Source organism: Mustelus asterias, chromosome 6 (genome assembly GCF_964213995.1).
Source record: "Mustelus asterias chromosome 6, sMusAst1.hap1.1, whole genome shotgun sequence".
In the NCBI taxonomy this organism is placed as follows: domain Eukaryota; kingdom Metazoa; phylum Chordata; class Chondrichthyes; order Carcharhiniformes; family Triakidae; genus Mustelus; species Mustelus asterias.
The window spans coordinates 27,511,776-27,529,422 of NC_135806.1; the positions used below are offsets into that span (position 1 = coordinate 27,511,776).

The following is a 17,647-nucleotide window of genomic DNA, read 5'->3' on the forward strand; positions in this document are numbered from 1 at the left end:
GCGGGAGGGAGAAGCATCCTACACCCTCTGGAGAGAGTCTGTGACTCAGAGGAGTGGGGGGGAATGTGGGATCGGGAGTTGCAGTGTGCAGATCAACCTCTTGCCTAGTCCATCTCTATCCACCCCTATCATCCGACACTTTTACCCCTCCACTCCCCCCTTCCCCAGTCTGTGTGCTGCAGATCCCGCACCTCCCCCCAGTGTGTGTGTGTGTGTGTGTGCAGAGCCCAGCCTGCACATAAATAGGCAGAGGGCTGAGTATCTCCCTCGCTGCCGGACGGACTGTGAGCCTCTCTGCTTCTCTCTCTCCGGGTCACTGCCAGACTGACAGAGCCACACAGACAGCGAGCGCCAGCCGGCCACACTCCACCGGGGGCCGGCGCCGAGCGATGGCAGGGCGGCGGAGCGCGGCAGCAGTCCTCCGGACGGCACTGCTCTGCTGGACTTACTATTACTCCTTCTGCCTGGTCTGTTGGAAGCTGGAGAGGTGCGCCGGGGCCGCGGGGCACAACCAAGGTAAGGGGAGGGGAGAGCCTTCCGAATTCACATCACTGAAGCGTTGTGCTTGGGCTGCTTGTCTGAGTGACAGCGAGGGACATGGACAACAAACAGCCCAGACATCGCCGCTGTGCGCTGACAAGCCCTGCCTTTTAACTCCAACTCCTGGATTCAAACCCAACTTCTACACTCCTGATTCCAGATCCCCTTTACACCCCAGCCCATTCTCTCCCCTTTATTTTTGTTGCAACATTGCAATCTGTTCTTGCTGCCTACCAAAATGTCCCATCGTCCGAATCGATTGGAGACTGTTCAGTGTTGGGAGCACCGCTCCCGTCACTTTGCAATGTAATTTAAACATCATCCAGCTACCATTTCTCAGGCTGGGTTTATCCACTGGTGACAGTGTGGGGGATATTCCATCGCTATCTCCCCACCGTTTCAGCTTGTCCTCACACCTTTGTCTCGGCCTGTTGCCTTCCTTAAAACGTCCTATTTTAACTTTGAAAGTGTTAAGCTTGGACTCGCTCTGGGCGCTCTTACACACACACATCAAACTGAGGGAGTTAGCAGCGCAGTGACAACATTTAAAAAATCCGGGGTTAACGGATGGGGACGAAGAAACATTTTATAATTAAATTGTTACCTAAAATATGACGAGTTGTTAGATAGCTGCTGGTTGTCTGCCTTTTCGGAAGGGTTTTGGGTTTGAAAAGAGCAGGCAAAGACACTAGCTCCGTCCAGTCCGGCCTGTGAACCTGCTCACAGTGCTCTGGGCATCCTCCTTTTGGTCATTGAAGGCAACATTCAGAGCTTTTGAAAGTATTTACAATTCTGATACTTTGTGGCGTAAGTTCCTTCGGTTTGAAATTTCTTTTCCGGAGATTCGACATTTTAAAATAAATCTTGGTAACTGAAGTGGCACCTTATTTTTCAATGTACGTTGCTCACATTAGCCTTACAACGTTTAGTGTTTCTGACCGATTTGCCTATGCTAGCAATTCACCGTTGCAATATGTTGCCAGCCAACTATACAGCAGGGACGGCCTTAACTTGGTTGTAGAGCAGCATTCAAACAAAATGACACGAATTGTCACAGAAACGGGTTTGTTAAGAACCAGGGTTTGGCTGAGTGTGTTCCAGTAACGGCAGTAAAACGAGTTGGCGACAGTGACTGTGATAATGTGTTTCTCGGTTAATGCTTTAATTGCACCCTAGTGTGCTTGAACTACACCGGTCATGTTTGATGTGGAGGGTTTATTCTTCCCTCGAGACGCCTCCCCTTGTTTGTAAGCTGGATGACTCTCAATGTAAGATTTATATTCTGCAGCTATCTTTGTGCGATTCCTCGTGTTTTTGAAAAAAAAACTCAGAACCAAAGTTAAAGGAAAGTTTTCAAAGCTTCCCTGCAGCGATCTCAAGCGAAGAACGAGAGGTTCACATTGGCGTTAGTGTATTTGAGTGTCTAAGTAGACAGATTGATATTTACTTTTGCAGTCACCAAAGACTAATGTATTTTAATTGATTTTTTAACCGGTGAATATGGTTTGATATGATTCTTGATTCTAAAATAAAAATGTGAAAAAGAACTTAAAGCAAGTTTTGCTCTTGAATCTGGTGCTGTGGAAAATCTAGAGGACAGCTTTGCTTGCCTTTTTTGTGGTCAGGAGGTTTGGAATAGTAAATGGCTATGGCAGTGCGACTAAAATTAAGCCAGTGTCTCAAAATTGTCCAGAACTTTTAGAATTCATACAACTTTGTGGAAGAGGTAAAGAAATCTGCACATACTGAAGACTAGACATTAAAACAAAATGCTGGAAATTCGCAATATGCTTTTATCAGAAAATAATAATATTTTAGATCTCGATTTATTTGAATGATTATGGACTCAGGTGTTAAGGAATTTATTATTTTGTCCAAGTACTTAAAACAACTCACATGCAGAAAAGATAGTCTTTAACGAAATTAAAACTGCTGGATAGAAGACGCATCTTATTATGTGATTTTTTTTGAAAATGATTTGTCCTTTATATTTAATATGCTCACATTGCATTTCCACATTCGCCCCGTGAAATAATTTGATTTTTGGTGCTCCTTACGTTGCAACAGAAAGTTTTTTTTCGACTTGTTTCCTGGATGCTGTTGGAACTCGTGCAGTTGGTGTGAGGAAGGCGGATCAAAAGCTAGGACCAATTATTGGTTGAGCTAATGGTAGATCATTGCCTCTGAGGCAACATCCATTTGCACCTTGTGATTAACCGTGGCACATTTTCACGAAACCAAGGTACCTTGCTGGGATCCAAGCCTTTACTGGCAAAGTCATAAATGCATAACTTTATGGGGTTGGGGTAATAAATGAACTAGCATGACCCAGTAGCTGCCGTTTTATTACTGTTTCATTTCCTACTTTAAATGCTCGCTGTCTTCATTTTTAAGATGAAGACGCTTGATTTATGAGGACGCTTTTGCTTTCATTAATAGTAGAGGGGTGTAGAACCTTGACAGATACAGCGTAGGTGCATAAAATAGCGCACAATATGTAGAGGAAATTAATTGTGTTTGCAAAGGTAAGCATTAGATAATGAACAGGATTTGGGATGGTTCTAAGCTTGTGATGTGCCAAGCTGTTGAAAACAATGATATCTGCTCTCCTGTGTGGCAAAGTGACAATCCTGCTTCCACCAACCGTGCAACAACTCAGGGTGGCAAATCAAGTCAAACGTAATTTCAAGTGTCGAATCTCTTTTACACATTCAACCATGACAGTTCCTTCCTGATTCCTTGCCTAAGATCAATATGCGCACTTACTATTCTCTGGAAGGAATATTAGACAGGTTGTTTATCAGAATTGCAGCATGCCACAAAACAAGAGCCAACCTTTGATTCTCATTGACAAACACTGACACTTTCAACATTTTAGATATGTGTGAGCATCTTTGCACCATAGCCACTGACGATTTGACACTGGTAATCACTAATCATTTTTGTCACAGTTTCTTCATTTATAGTTTACTATCTTACTTAAGAAATAGCAAGCATTATTAATGGCTGTGGACTGTCTCCTGAGTAAATTAGAAGGGGAGCTTTGCAGGATACTGGAACACATTACTGAGCCATAAACAAGAAAAATGGATCAAAGTAAACATATTTTTAGTACTTTATTGTAAACGACGATAAAACTCAAAAGGGTGCTAAATTATGCCTTCCTTATAGCACAGGGCGGAAAAAATATGATTTTTTAAGTAAAAATAGAAAATGCTGGATAAACTCAGCAGGTCTGGCAGCATCTGTAGAGGGAGAAAAACAGAGCTAACGTTTCGAGTCCGTATGACTCTTCTACAAAACCCAATTTATTTTAGTGATGTTTAAGTACTTACTTCACATGTAAATGAAGTCAGAGATTTAGCTTGCAGCATTTAATCATTTACAGGTAAATATTTGTGACAAGAAAAATGCGATTATGACTGCATTCCGACAATGCTGCTCTGTCACGAATTTGCCCCCTGAGTATGTGATAAATTGCGTCGATTGGGAAGAAGTATGTGAATACAATTATAAAAGATGCCTACAGCCTTGAAGCAAAAAACAATGAGAATTCCCAGAAGTTTTTGAAGGGTTCTCAATGTCTCGCCTGAGCTTCTACACCTTCGATGTTCAATGTAGAAAAGGTAGACGTACATGGAGATATTGAAGGGGAAATGCTTCGTTCTTCCACCATGTCTAATACGTGATTGAGGCTTTTAGTCAGAAGCTACAAACTCTTTTGATTGAGAAGCGCAGCATTCTCTGAGCTGCTGTGAACATGAAAAATTTGCTTAGCTGAATGCGAACGGGTTACTTTCTCCCTTTCCGTGCAATATTTTGCAATCTGCTGTCGAGAAATCCCATTTTTCCCTCTTAATTGGTCTAGGTTTGATATGTTACATGAATTGCAGTTGCGGTGGAGAGTGTTGGTATTGTGTTGTAGAAGACATTAATGTTGTGTGGAACAGCCTGGATGGACTAATGGGTCTTTTTCTGTCCATCATATTTCTGATTGAATGTACTCACACTTTACGTGTGCCCTCTTTCGTACAGTGATGATTCATTCCAGCAGCTTTCTCTTTGCCATGCTTATATATGTGGCAAAAATCAAAGAGGGGGAAACACTGAGGATCCTTATTTAAAAATAAATTATGTTTCTTTTTCTGCTCTTGTCCATCATAATATTTACTGTGCTGGGGACAAGTATGAGGAAACGGAATTAGTATCTGCAGAGATAGCCATTAACCCTGGGCGTCTCAGCAATTTTATTCAGCTGTGTACATTAATGCAGATCGCTCACACTGTTAGGTTCAATAACTTCTCCGTTGCAGTATTCCCCAGGGAGGTCATCAACACGTAATTATTTTTTTTAATCTAGCAGAATTTTTTCAAAAGAAATCTTGATGTTAAGCTTAATGCTTCATTGTAAATTGAATTCTGATGATGATGCTCTCTCCTTCAGCCCTATTTACCTGAGGCATCCCACTTTTACCATATGTGACAACTTTTAGACTGCTTCTTATTTACACTGAAAACATTAGAGCAGTTCTCCAAGGCTCTCAGGGAAAAAAGGATATGCACTTATGTAATGCCTTTCAAAGTCTTGGTACATCTCAAAACGCTTCACGAGCATTAATTTTCTTTAAAATATAGTCACTGTTGTAACATAGGAAATGCAGAAACTACTAATGCTCAGTAAAGTCCCACAAACAGCAATGTGATGATAACCAAAATTCTATTTCCTTTTATGCCATTGGATGAGAGCCAATTGTTGGTATGGAAAACAGGGATATCAGCTCTTTTATATAATACCTTGGGATTTTTTATGTCCACTTGAGAGGGCAAACAAGGTTTTAGATTAATGCGTCACCTGAAAAACAGCAATTTCAACACTGGATTGAGTGTTAGCCATAATGTTGTTCAAACCCATAACCATCGGATTCAGAATGGAGAGTGTTATCACTGTGGCATGGGTGACATCTAGCTGCATAGGTGGTCAGTCATTCCACAGCTTTTTCCAATGTTCTCCTCTACTGCAGGCTATGACTCAGGCTGGGTCATGATTCTAGGTCATTGTCAACCAATACCTTGCTGAAGTGACTATTTTCCATCAATGTACCAGGACAATGGCAGCTTATCCATTTGTGGTATGGGTATTTAGGGGGTGAGTGTAGATGGTGTGAGAGGGCATGAAAATTAAGCCCTAAAATGTCTCCATTGGATTCTCACACATGCTCCTTCCATTAAGATTTCTCTATCCGAGAGCACTGGAACAAAATCTCTTACTGTTTTCCTGCCTCTCCAACCGCATGTGCTTGGATGAATTGCAGCATTCCTGACTACAGCTCCAGCTTAAATCAAGTAACTGAGCTGAAATAGTTAATTTTAATAGCAAAGACATGAGTTTTGAAAAAAAAACATTTGCCCAAAATATCATCTTTGAGATACAATAATGAACAGGTAAAGAAAGGCTTGCATTTATATGCAGCACAGTGGCACAGTGGTTAGCACTGCTATCACACAGTGCCAGGGATCCAGATTCAATTCTGGCCTCGGATCACTGTGTGAAGTTTGCATATTCTCACCATGTTTGTGAGTGTTTCCTCTGGTGCTCCTGTTTCCTCCCACAGTCCAAAGATGTGCAGGTTAGGTGCATTGGACATGCTAAATTGCCCACAGTGCCCCAAAATGTTTAGGTTAAGCATGGGAAATATGTAGGGTTACAGGGATAGGGTGATGGAGAGGACCTGGGGAAGATACTCTGTCAGAGAGTCAGTGCAGACTGAATGGGCTGCATGACCTCTTCTGCATTGTAGTAATTCTATAATCCTATATAACACCTTTCACAACCACCAGATGTCTCAATTAAGTACTTTTGTAGTGTTGTTGCTGTTGTAATGTTTTAGCAAACTCCCACAAACAGCAATGTGATAAAGATCAGTTGATCTTTTTTGGGGGGATGTTCTTCTTTTGGCTGCTCAAAATTTACTTGTGTATGCTACAATGCGAGTTGATCAACCTTCTCCAGCTGCTCCTCTCTGTCACCCATTCTTCATCCAAATCCATTGCGTTTAAATCTCCTTAAATCTCCACAGCATTCTTCCACCTAGTCTTCGGTCTTCCTTTTCTCCTTCCTGACAGTGTCATCTTCACCTCACCATATTTCCTCTCTCTCTCTGCAACAAATGACCCTATCATGTTAATTTCTTCTTGGCTACTTTCTTCGATGCTCCCACAATCTTCACTAACTCCCTCATGTGTTGGTTCCTGATTTTGTCCTTTCTTGTCACTCCATGCTCCATCTCATCATTTGTATCTCATTAGTATCCCGTCATTGTTCCTCTCTTTTGCACTATATAACAAGGCCACTCTCATAACTGTCCTGTAGATTCCTCCTTCTACTTTCAGCAAGACCTTTCTATGCTCCATGCACTTCTCCTAAATACTCAAACCAGAGCTAATTTGTTGCTTCCTTTCCATTTCTATGCTGCCACCTTCTGCTGCCACTGAACCCAAGTACTTGACACTGTCTTCAAGTATTTACTCATAATCTTCACATAGAATCATAGAATCCTACAGTGCAGAAGGAGCCCATTCAGCCCATTGAGTCTGCACCAACCACAATTCCACCCTGGTCCTATCCCCATAACCCCATGCATTTACCCCAGCTCGTCCCTGATACTAAGGGGTAATTTAGCATGGCCAATCCACCTAATCTGCACATCTTTGGACTGTGGGAAGAAACTGGAGCACCCAGAGGAAACCCATGCAGACACGGGGAGAATGTGTAGACTTCACACAGATAGTGACTCAAGCTGGGAATCAAAGCCCGGTCCCTGGCGCTGTGAGGCAACAGTGCTAACCACTGTGCCACACTTTCACTCTGATCCCCTCCCTAAGATACAAACTGACTTTATTTATTGGGTCCTTCATCTAATAATCTTCTACCCCTGACTTCCCTACTTAATTTTATGATGTGGATTGAGGGATGACTTGGTCAGGACATGAAGAATAGCTTCCCTGGTCTTCTTGACAATTATGCCATGGGATCTTTTCCATTCACTTGAGGGGGCAGATTGGACCTTGATTTAACACCTTATTTGAAAGCTGAGGAAGTTGCGTTCAAGTACTGGCTGGGGAACTGAAAGCAAAACCTTGTGCCTCAGAGACAAGAGTGCTACCAACGGAGCTAGAGCTCAGGATACTGTTGGCAATGTTGTAATTGCTCTGTAGGCCGGTGAGGAGGAAATTCAATCAGAATTGTTGATCCTGATCTCAGGAACCATCATAGACAGAATATATATATGGACATTCCATAGAGTCAGATTGGAGCAGAATGTTAATGCAACCTGCGGCTGAGTAGCCATCTAGACTGACATGAAGACTGGTCGGTCCTAACTGAATTATATATTACAGCACTGTATAGAGTGGTGCAGTTACTAACTCGGCTATTGGGTAGCTCACATCTGCTTCTGCTTGAGGTTTCCTCTTGGCTCAAGAAAAAATGCTAGCTAATTGCGAACATTTCCACTTGCTAGGGAAGACAAAAGGGAGTAACAGTTATTGGATTACTCCAAAGATGTGCGGGTTAGATGGATTGGCCATACTAAATTGCCCCTTAGTATCAGGGGAATCAGCAGGGTAAATACGTGTGGTTACGGGGATAGGGCCTGGATGGGATTCTTATCGGTGCAAGCTCGATGGGCCGAATGCCCCCTTCTGCACTGTAAGGATTCAATTATTCTATGAATGCTTGAGGTACAGTAATGTGTCGGCAACAATCACATTGCTTTCACAGCAGGGTTAACGTTACACATAAAGCATTAAAAAAAATCTGCGGATGCTGGAAATCTGAAATCTCCCAGAATTTATCTAGTATGTTCAGTTTTCAGAACTATTACACATGGCGCTTGCATTATGAAAGGTCTTTTTATTTTCTGTCCCATTGAAAAGTTGTCTGCTCCATATCACACAGTTACAAAGAGGAGGGTCCCCAGGAGGCTGCGGGTTTGAATCCCAGTCCCCTGAATTGAGCACAGGGTTGAGGCTGACACATCAATGCGGTAACAAGGGAGTGCTACATTGTCAAAGGTGACAGCTCTTTGGTGAGCTGTTTAAACTGAATCCTCCCCTGCTATCTCAGTTGAGAATAAACGTTCCCATGTTACAAGGAACAGAGGAATTCTTCCCGTGTCCTGAAACTATCACCAACAGATGAACTGGTTATGATCTTCTTGCTAATTGTGCGACTCATGTTGGTTGCTGCATTCACAACAGTGACCACACTTCAAACCCTCTCTATTGTCCCGAGCCCCTCAAAAGGCGTCATATCAATACAGAGCTCTTTCTTTCTGTCTGTGCCGAGCTCCCGTAGCCACTTCTGTCCCTTCTCCCACTTCCCCCAGTGGAGGAAAATCACTTCATTCCCGATGGGTTGGTTGAGAGCAAGGAATGATCATGCGGAAAATTGAGGGCACACACTCAATATGCTACCGCTCTCATGGTACTGAATATTACCATCCCAACCTGGTCCTTCCCTGGGCTGCCCTTGAAATGGAAGAGCAAATTTGTGCCGGGCTAATAGTGCCTTTGCAGCGTGTTTTTCAGAGTGTGAATGGGGGTTCGGGGCAATTCGAGGCTGGATTGTTTGCAAGCGAGAGCAGATTACAGCCCCAGTATTGTGTAGAGTATTCCGAATTTACAACGACTGATTCGCTTCTCAGATCGAAGGTTCCAAGTTAAAACGACCTCTACTGAACCTATCAATGGTTTAAGCATAGAAAAAATGCTGTATAACATCTGCTCTACTGAGAATCTCAGCAAAGCTGGCATTAATGTTGAGGGTATATTTTTAAAAATATCGAACAAGTCGTACGCTATTGTAATAGATAATCTCACAATGCAATACGTTTTTTTAAGAAAAGCTTTAAGCGAAGGAAAGGCATTGCCAGTTTGTACACTCCTGAGTGATTAGACCTCACGGGGTTAATAATGCCTGAAAGAGTCCAGTCAGAGAACAATGTTGAACTGCAATTGGGGTGTGTTGAATTTATTGCTAATAAACCTTGTGCGTGGGTTCTAAAATAAATGATTCTTCACACCACAACAAAAGCTGCAAGCTTTACTTGCAAATTAGTAGCTTTTAAATATATCACAGACTGGACGGGCCGAATGACCTCCTTCTGCATTGTATGATTCTACATTGCGCTCAGTTCCGCTGGATCAGAGCTAGGCAGTAATCACATCTGCCTGGCAAACTTTGGGGTCCTAATTCCTGTCCTTTATGGCTGGTAAAATGGATTGTTTGCATCTCGATTTCACCTCGATGCTTTAAACAACAGCTATTGTTAAAAACATTTCATTAGCTGGGTTAAGGGTGTTCTTCAATTGTGAACCAGAAGGGCTAAAATAAACTGGAGATTTGTACCAGAAAGTGGCCGTTTGTTTGAACACTTTAACGGTTGTCTGTCTTTTGTTACAAGATCAAAGTTGCACCCTTGTTGTGTGTAAGAATAACGTTCATTTTTCTTTTTATGGGGATGGTTCCAAAAGGTTATTTCAGAATATATTTATTTATGGTTCTCAGGAGGCCTCCAGTAATTACATTATAAAAGATTGAATACATTAATACAGAAAAGTCTGCTCTATAAATGTAACTTAAGCGAGCAGTTCAAACATCCCTGTCACTGTAATTGATGTACGACACATTCTCGTTATTTACTTCACTTTCAAGAAGATTAGGGAAGAAGAGGAGATTCTAATTGTAGCTCAGAATCTCCCGAAGCACGGAATCATGCCCCGCACTGCGTGCCTTCCATGTTGAAGCCGCTTCTTTTATCTCTGTACCCGTCACGCATACAGATCCCACACAGAGTCAGTACTCAGCATCCAGGCTTCGCCTGTTAAAGACCAAAGACTCGCCAATATAGGGGGGGGGGGGGGGGGGCGGTGCGGGATCTGGATCAGCCGTTCCGAAACTTTGCCCTGATCTTCGCCCCTTTCTGCTGAAACATTTGGAAACTGCCAATCGATTGAAACCATTGCCCTTCCCCTCTGCAGAAACTCCTGGGTTCCTTAAGATGCGCATGCACCAGATGGTGCTGTGTTGTGCGACAGAACATTGTGCATATTAAGAGGGGAGTTGCATTTAGTTTTGTTATTGTGCATTAATTTTCAACGGGGAAAAGGAGTTGGGAATATCAGCTTGTCTTGCGTGTAATAGCGAAGGCTTGTTTAGTGTTTAATTGCTGGGAAAGTCTGTCAAATAGCTTCGTGCTTGACAAGTGGTGTCGGAACAATTCTCCACTCTCATACATGATGTATATTTTCAAGTGTATCTGCCAATGTCAAAAACAGCTCTTACAAATATACTCCCTTGTATCTGCACAACACACCGGCTGTATTACACAACCTCGGCAGAAATGTCTGTTTCTGATCTTTATCTTATCTGGGTTACCAACATCCTGATATTTTACAGCCAGTTGGCACGGAGTCAGCAGGTTCAGTTCTTTCATGTGGGACTTGAGGGCTGCAGAGAAAGATCATGTCGATTGTCGTGAAAGCTTATGAAGACAAGTTCATGGCAATGGGTGAATGTCCAAAATGTGTCCATATCCATATTGATGGGGTGTTAATTATTAAACAGGGCGCAGAAGAAAAATTTTAGAAAATCTCCCAAAGTGGAAGATCAAAATTTGTAAAGGATTGCGATTCTGCCAGGCAACAGTTTTAAGGAATGCTTAAGTAACACAAAACAATTACAATGCATATTAAGGCATGGCCATTGCGTACATAGATAAGCTTACATGACAAAAGTATGTGATAGCATTAATATAAAATGCATGTAGATGATGTCATCATTATTAACATCCATGCAGCAAAATGCTTGAGAGACAGTGTGCGGAGTAACTACTGACTACTGATGGATGTAGATGGGAAAGCAGACACATTTTAGGGGGCTGTTAAAATCAGCCATTCGTAGAAATACCAAGATACCAGAATTCTACATTTGTGGGTGTTACCAGAAATAGTCAGAATTCTTTAATAAAATCATATTTCCTCACTGCATGGCAACTGCATATACAATTCCCTTTCAGTTTATGCAGATGCCATGAATAGCACAAAACCAGTCAGTAAGAAAGCAAGCCAGAGTTTGTAGCATACAGTGTGGTACTGGAGGTGGTTTGATGAAGAGAGCTATTACACATTGAGAGACCTCACAGAGAAGCAAAGGTGAATTCTGGAAGTAGTGTCAATATCAATTATTAGCCCTAGAGTACAACATTAATTATTGAAAATGTACATTTTCGACTTCCTTCATTTTATTATGAAGATATTTTACTCAGGCTTGTCTGGGATATTGTTTGCGTTCATAAAGTACCTCTGTGACATTCTCCAGCTGCCTGAACAATTTACTTTATAATTTTTGCCTAATGAACTGGTAAGTGAGCTGAGCTCTGATCCCTGTGGTAAAACTATTTTGTGATGTGATTCCATTTCATTTGTAATGCTGTTAATGTTTTGACAGTTGCAACGGTGGTGATGAGTAGCTTGTCTTTTTATACACACACTGATGCTTGTTATCAACAACAGACGGATGAACAGTGGCTGAAATACAAATAGCTGGAATGTGAGTCCTTGCTATCTCTAAGCATTTCAGACGGTGCAAGATAGTGCAAAGTGTTCTGAATACACTTGATTTATACATCATGCAATTGTTTACATATCCAATGTATGAGTTTTGTAAGATAAATCAATTTACTATTTTCAGTTATTAATTTCAATTATTTACTAAGAGGGAAAAATATATAGTACAGCAGCACCATCTTTTTGAGAATGATTGCAAACATTTGCAGACTCTAAAACAAATCTGATCTGCATTGAAAATCAATTGTTAGAGTTGCTTAAAATAAATGTAAGCAAAAGTAAATGTGAAGTAGGGTGCAGAGATATTTTATATCTGAATGTTATTAAGATAGTCTATCTGGATGGCATGGTGGCACAGTGGTTAGCATTGCTGACTCGCAGCACCAGGGACCGGGTTTGATTCCAGCCTTGGGTGACTGCCTGTGTGGAGGTTGCACATTCTCCCCGTATCTGTGTAGATTTCATCCATGTGCTCTGATTTCCTCCCAAAGTCCAAAGATGTACAGATTAGGTGGGTTAGCTATGCTAAATTGCCCCTTAGTGTCCAAAGATGTGTAGGTTAGATGGATTAGACATGGTAAGTGCTTGAGGTTATGTAGATAGGGTGGAGGGAAGGGCCAGGCCAGGAAAGATTTCAAGGTGGTGCCGAAGCAAGGCGACTACTTGCTAGTTGTGCCCAGAATACCCTCTAATTCTATCTTTTACACTTGTTCTATACTTTTAAAACTCTACCTTCCTTTGTGAATGGCATGCTTTGTCTGTATAGCGCACAAGGAACAATATTTTTCAGGATCATATCTCACTTCCATTTAATTGTTTTTTTATCCACATTCTTTGCTAACAAAGTTCCTGTAAAACTTTGTTGCTGAGCATCTCAAAGTTTTCAAAATGCAGCACATTAAAGTTTTTTTCTTGCACGGTACTTAATACAGATTAAGGCCTGTACAGCATCTTGCACGTGCAGCTTTACATGCATGCAGATTAGCAGGAAGTTTGTTTATTACCTTTATTTTAAAGAAAATTATTGATTTCAGTCATGAAATTTAAATTGACTCAGAATCCACAGACTGCAAGAGAGTTAGAACATAGAACAGTACAGCACAGAACAGGCCCTTCGGCCCACGATGTTGTGCCGAGCTTTATCAGAAACCAAGATCAAGCTATCCCACTCCCCATCATCCTGGTGTGCTCCATGTGCCTATCCAGTAACAGCTTAAATGTTCCTAAAGTGTCTGACTCCACTATCACTGCAGGCAGTCCATTCCACACCCCAACAACTCTCTGCGTAAAGAACCTACCTCTGATATCCTTCCTATATCTCCCACCGCGAACCCTATAGTTATGCCCCCTTGTTATAGCTCCATCCACCCGAGGAAATAGTCTTTGAACGTTCACTCTATCTATCCCCTTCATCATTTTATAAACCTCTATTAAGTCTCCCCTCAGCCTCCTCCGCTCCAGAGAGAACAGCCCTAGCTCCCTCAACCTTTCCTCATAAGACCTACCCTCCAAACCAGGCAGCATCCTGGTAAATCTCCTCTGCACTCTTTCCAGCGCTTCCACATCCTTCTTATAGTGAGGTGACCAGAACTGCACACAATATTCCAAATGTGATCTCACCAAGGTCCTGTACAGTTGCAGCATAACCCCACGGCTCTTAAACTCCAACCCTCTGTTAATAAAAGCTATAGGCCTTCTTCACAGCTCTATCCACTTGAGTGGCAACCTTTAGAGATCTGTGGATATGGACCCCAAGATCTCTCTGTTCCTCCACAGTCTTCAGAACCCTACCTTTGACCCCTCAGCTGTATTCAATCGCTACAATAGGACTGAAACCGAGCATCGGCCAAGGCACCAGAAATGACAACAACAAACCCAGCCCTGTCGATCCTGCAAAGTCCTCCTTATGCAGCAGTTCTGGGTTTCCACTTGATTACTTAAAGTATTTCCTTGAAAAATACATTATTATCGTAGATTGTGGTGTGTAAGTTAACTTCCAAAGCCTCAACAAATTCTTCCAAAAACAGCGGTTGATTTATACATTGAGTATAAAATGTAAATCTCCATTGTTGGTGTAGGTGGTGGCCATTTTGAAAGGTGAAAATTAACAACACTGGTAATTCAAATTAAATCAATGTGACACATTTTATTGAATTAATGAGTTCTACAAACATACATTTAACTACATCAATATCTTCTGCCCCAACACTAGACATTTTCATTCCATAAAGTGGCCACACTAGCTGTTGCTCTGAAGTCTTTGCAGGACCTAAGATTTGATTTTGCCTACTTAAGTGCACATATACATTTTGCATTTCTGGTGACGATGTAACCATTCTGATGATTTTCGAGGACCCATTTGAATATATGCTTCTGAATATCAGGCCAATGGCTGCTCCCTGTTCTCACAGCGCATTTGGTCTTGGGCAGATTCCTCTTTCTTCTATCCTTGCCCCAGTTTTTCACTCGCAGTGAATTTCCTTGCTGCGGCACAGTTATTTGATGAGTTAGCAGACATTATGGGGGGGCGATCTTACCTCCTTGTTCTGCCAGTCGATGGGTGAGGCGAGCCAATAAGCTTGTGAGAGAGGTAAAAAATCGCGTTTGCATCAGATTTCCCGCCTCTAATCTTACCGGCACTGGATATTCGGCTGATCTCAATATTCAAAACTATTTAAATACAGATTTAAATAGTATGAGTGAGCCCAGGACAGAATTGTCTGGGCTCACTTGCCTTAGCGGCCTTGCCGATGATGGTCCTCACTGGTGAGGATCACGTATGGTCCCCATCAATGGGGAACTTTCGTGATGGCCTTGCCAGTAGGACTGGAGGCCATTGAGGTCTCCCAGGGGGTTGGGGGCAGTAGGGGTGCCCCTTGGACAGTGCCAGTGTAGCACACTGGCAGTGCCCATCAGGCACTGGGTAGTGCCAAGGGGCTGGGACCTCAGGGGGCAGGGCCTAAGGGGAAGGGCAGAGCCTGGGTGGGAGTGGGACATAAGGGGAGGAGGGGGGAACACTGTGCACTCTGCAATGGGTATTGGATGAGGGGGAGCAATTAACTAGGCTGTGATGGGGAGGGGGAATCAGCCAGCCCATGCGGGGTGGGGGATTGGCTGGTCCGTTTGGGGGTGGGGTGATCAGCCATGGAGCCAGCGATAGCTGGGGGATGCATTGACAGATCTCTCTATTCTGTGCTGTTGCACAGAGCAGAGAGATCTGCGCATGCACAATGGTGCCCTCTGCTGTGATCTGCTGGCTTTTGGGCACGCTTAGGCCCCCCCCTCCCACTGCTGGCGTGAAACAGACCCTGCTTCATTTTTTGCTCAGAGTGTGTATTGGATTTTCGGATATTGGATTTTTAACTCGCCCAGAAAAATTGTGCGATTCTCTCCGGTTTTCATGCTTGTTTGTACTTAGAATTTTTTTGTAAATTGCTCCCTATGACTTTTAGCTTGAAACCAGTTTCATATTTCATCCTTTTTGCCAGAGGACCCATTTCTGTGCATGGCTCACCATGTGCAGTCTGCTCTTTATGGACTTGTCTTAAACTCCCATGTGTCTTCTTGGCAACCTACCCCATTTTGACTGGTTGGTCTCATGCGCTGACTTATAAGCTGAGTAAAGCATGTTTTCTAAGATGAAAAACTAAGGCCAAGTCCTGATGTGAGTATAGCATTTCTCAGCAAAAAAGGGGGTCAAATCATATGCTGGGCATAGGCTGAAAGAAGATTCTTGATGCCCAAAAGGGCTATCTTATATGCCAGGCAGACTTGTACACTGTGATCTACAGTAATTAAAATACTATTAAACATAATTGTTGCATTGACCATCATGAAAATAAAACTGAAATGTGCAATAAGTGTGCAAGTCCTTTTCCTTAAGATAAATGTCTGCTGGCAGATTATTTTTTCCGCCTGTCTTAAGGTGTTGGCAGTTTGGTTCTATTTGCTGCTCAGAATTAATGTAAACCTTACTGATTGTGTTCTGTTATTTGCTTTTACAGTTAATTTACTGGATTCCAGAACTGTAATGGGAGACCTGGGATGGATAGCCTACCCGAAGAATGGGGTAAGTCTCTCAACATACTCTTTGCCAGAAGCTGCATTAGCAGGCAACGTATTACGGGTACATTTCAAGGTCTGAAATTCCCTGGAGTAACTCTTTTCCAACTAAGAGAAAAAAATAAATTGGACCATAAAGAAATTGCAGGTTATATTTTTGTACAAGACTTTACCAAGCACAAAATCTCTTACACAAAGAATTAGCTTTAAGCCTTTCAGCATGTCCTGCCCCTCATGATGAAGTAATGGCAGCTACTGAAGCCTTTTTGCAGCAAATAATGTTGTATTGAATGGGAAAGTTATCTAAGTATTAAAGCTACTTGGTACTGACTCCTTTAAACAATGATTGTGTTTGCTGACCTACATCAGCTCCCAGTCCACCAACATCTTAATTTTAAAATTTATCATGTTCAGATCATTTTATGGCCTCTTGTGCATTCCACACTTCCTTCACCCCAGCCACTCCGTCTCTCTCTCCTCCTTTAATACACTGTTTAAAATCTACAACACATTTTGCCACCTGTCCTTTTGTCTCTTTTTGTCAATGTCTAATTATGATTCTGTGAAGTACCTTGACATGTTTTACTATGTTAAGAATGTCATATAATGGATCTGAACCTGTTTAAATTACAAACATGCCAATCTAATACATAAATATTTATGAAAACTGAACTAAAAAATACAATGGGCTGAATGATATGAGGGGGGAAGGGTGCAAAGACACACTCACCCTCCCCGGCCCATCCAGATAGAACGTCGGTGTGGAGTCAACATGCTTCATGCTGGATCCCCCCCCTCCACCCCCCTTCCCCACCACTACTACAGTCAAAACGCATATCTGCCCCTCACTGGGGCAGAAAACCCGCCCTCTGGATGTTTAGACTGGCGGGTCCATCAACCTCGGCAGCACCAGGAAAGCTTCAGTCGTCAATGCTGGGCCTGCTGGAGAATTAAAAACTCCAAGGCCTTGGATCCCCAGAGCAGGGTCTTGGACTGGGAGTGTTTGGATAGGTTGGCAACATGTTGGGAGAGAGGTGGGATAGGAGGTGGGTTTAAGGGAGTGAGCGGGTGGGAAGGAAGTGGGGATTCGACGTAAGGGAGGCACCAGCAATGTGCAATCCCTGAAGAATGAGCACCTCCCCCCTTCACCCCCATCTTTCTTACAGGTAGGTTTAAAAAATCAGGCTGCCTGCTCCTATCCAGCTGCCCACACCAAATGTTTTAAGGCACGGGCAGCATATTATCAGGACCAATTGGCTCGATTATAAATATAATGAACCCTTGATTAACAATTTACATATGGTGGGTGGGCAGTCGATTGTTGCGCCCACCCACCCATATTATGAGGGTGACCCCTATTTTGTGTGCTCCTTCCAAGTGGAGGTTAAAAATCTATAAATTTCATATTGAAACGCAT

The 17,647-nt window shown here is 42.6% G+C and overlaps 1 protein-coding gene across 1 annotated transcript in view; it reads left to right on the plus strand.

The window, feature by feature from the left end:
• Nucleotides 1-289: 289 nt before the first annotated feature.
• The window catches only part of LOC144494794 (ephrin type-A receptor 5-like), a 393,151-nt gene continuing 375,793 nt past the window's right edge, over nucleotides 290-17,647 (plus strand). Inside the window, exons 1-2 of the mRNA XM_078214142.1 lie at nucleotides 290-516; nucleotides 16,173-16,237. Of these exons, the coding sequence (XP_078070268.1) occupies nucleotides 390-516; nucleotides 16,173-16,237 (192 nt within the window). The 5' untranslated portion in view covers nucleotides 290-389. The remainder of the gene's footprint in view (nucleotides 517-16,172; nucleotides 16,238-17,647) is intronic.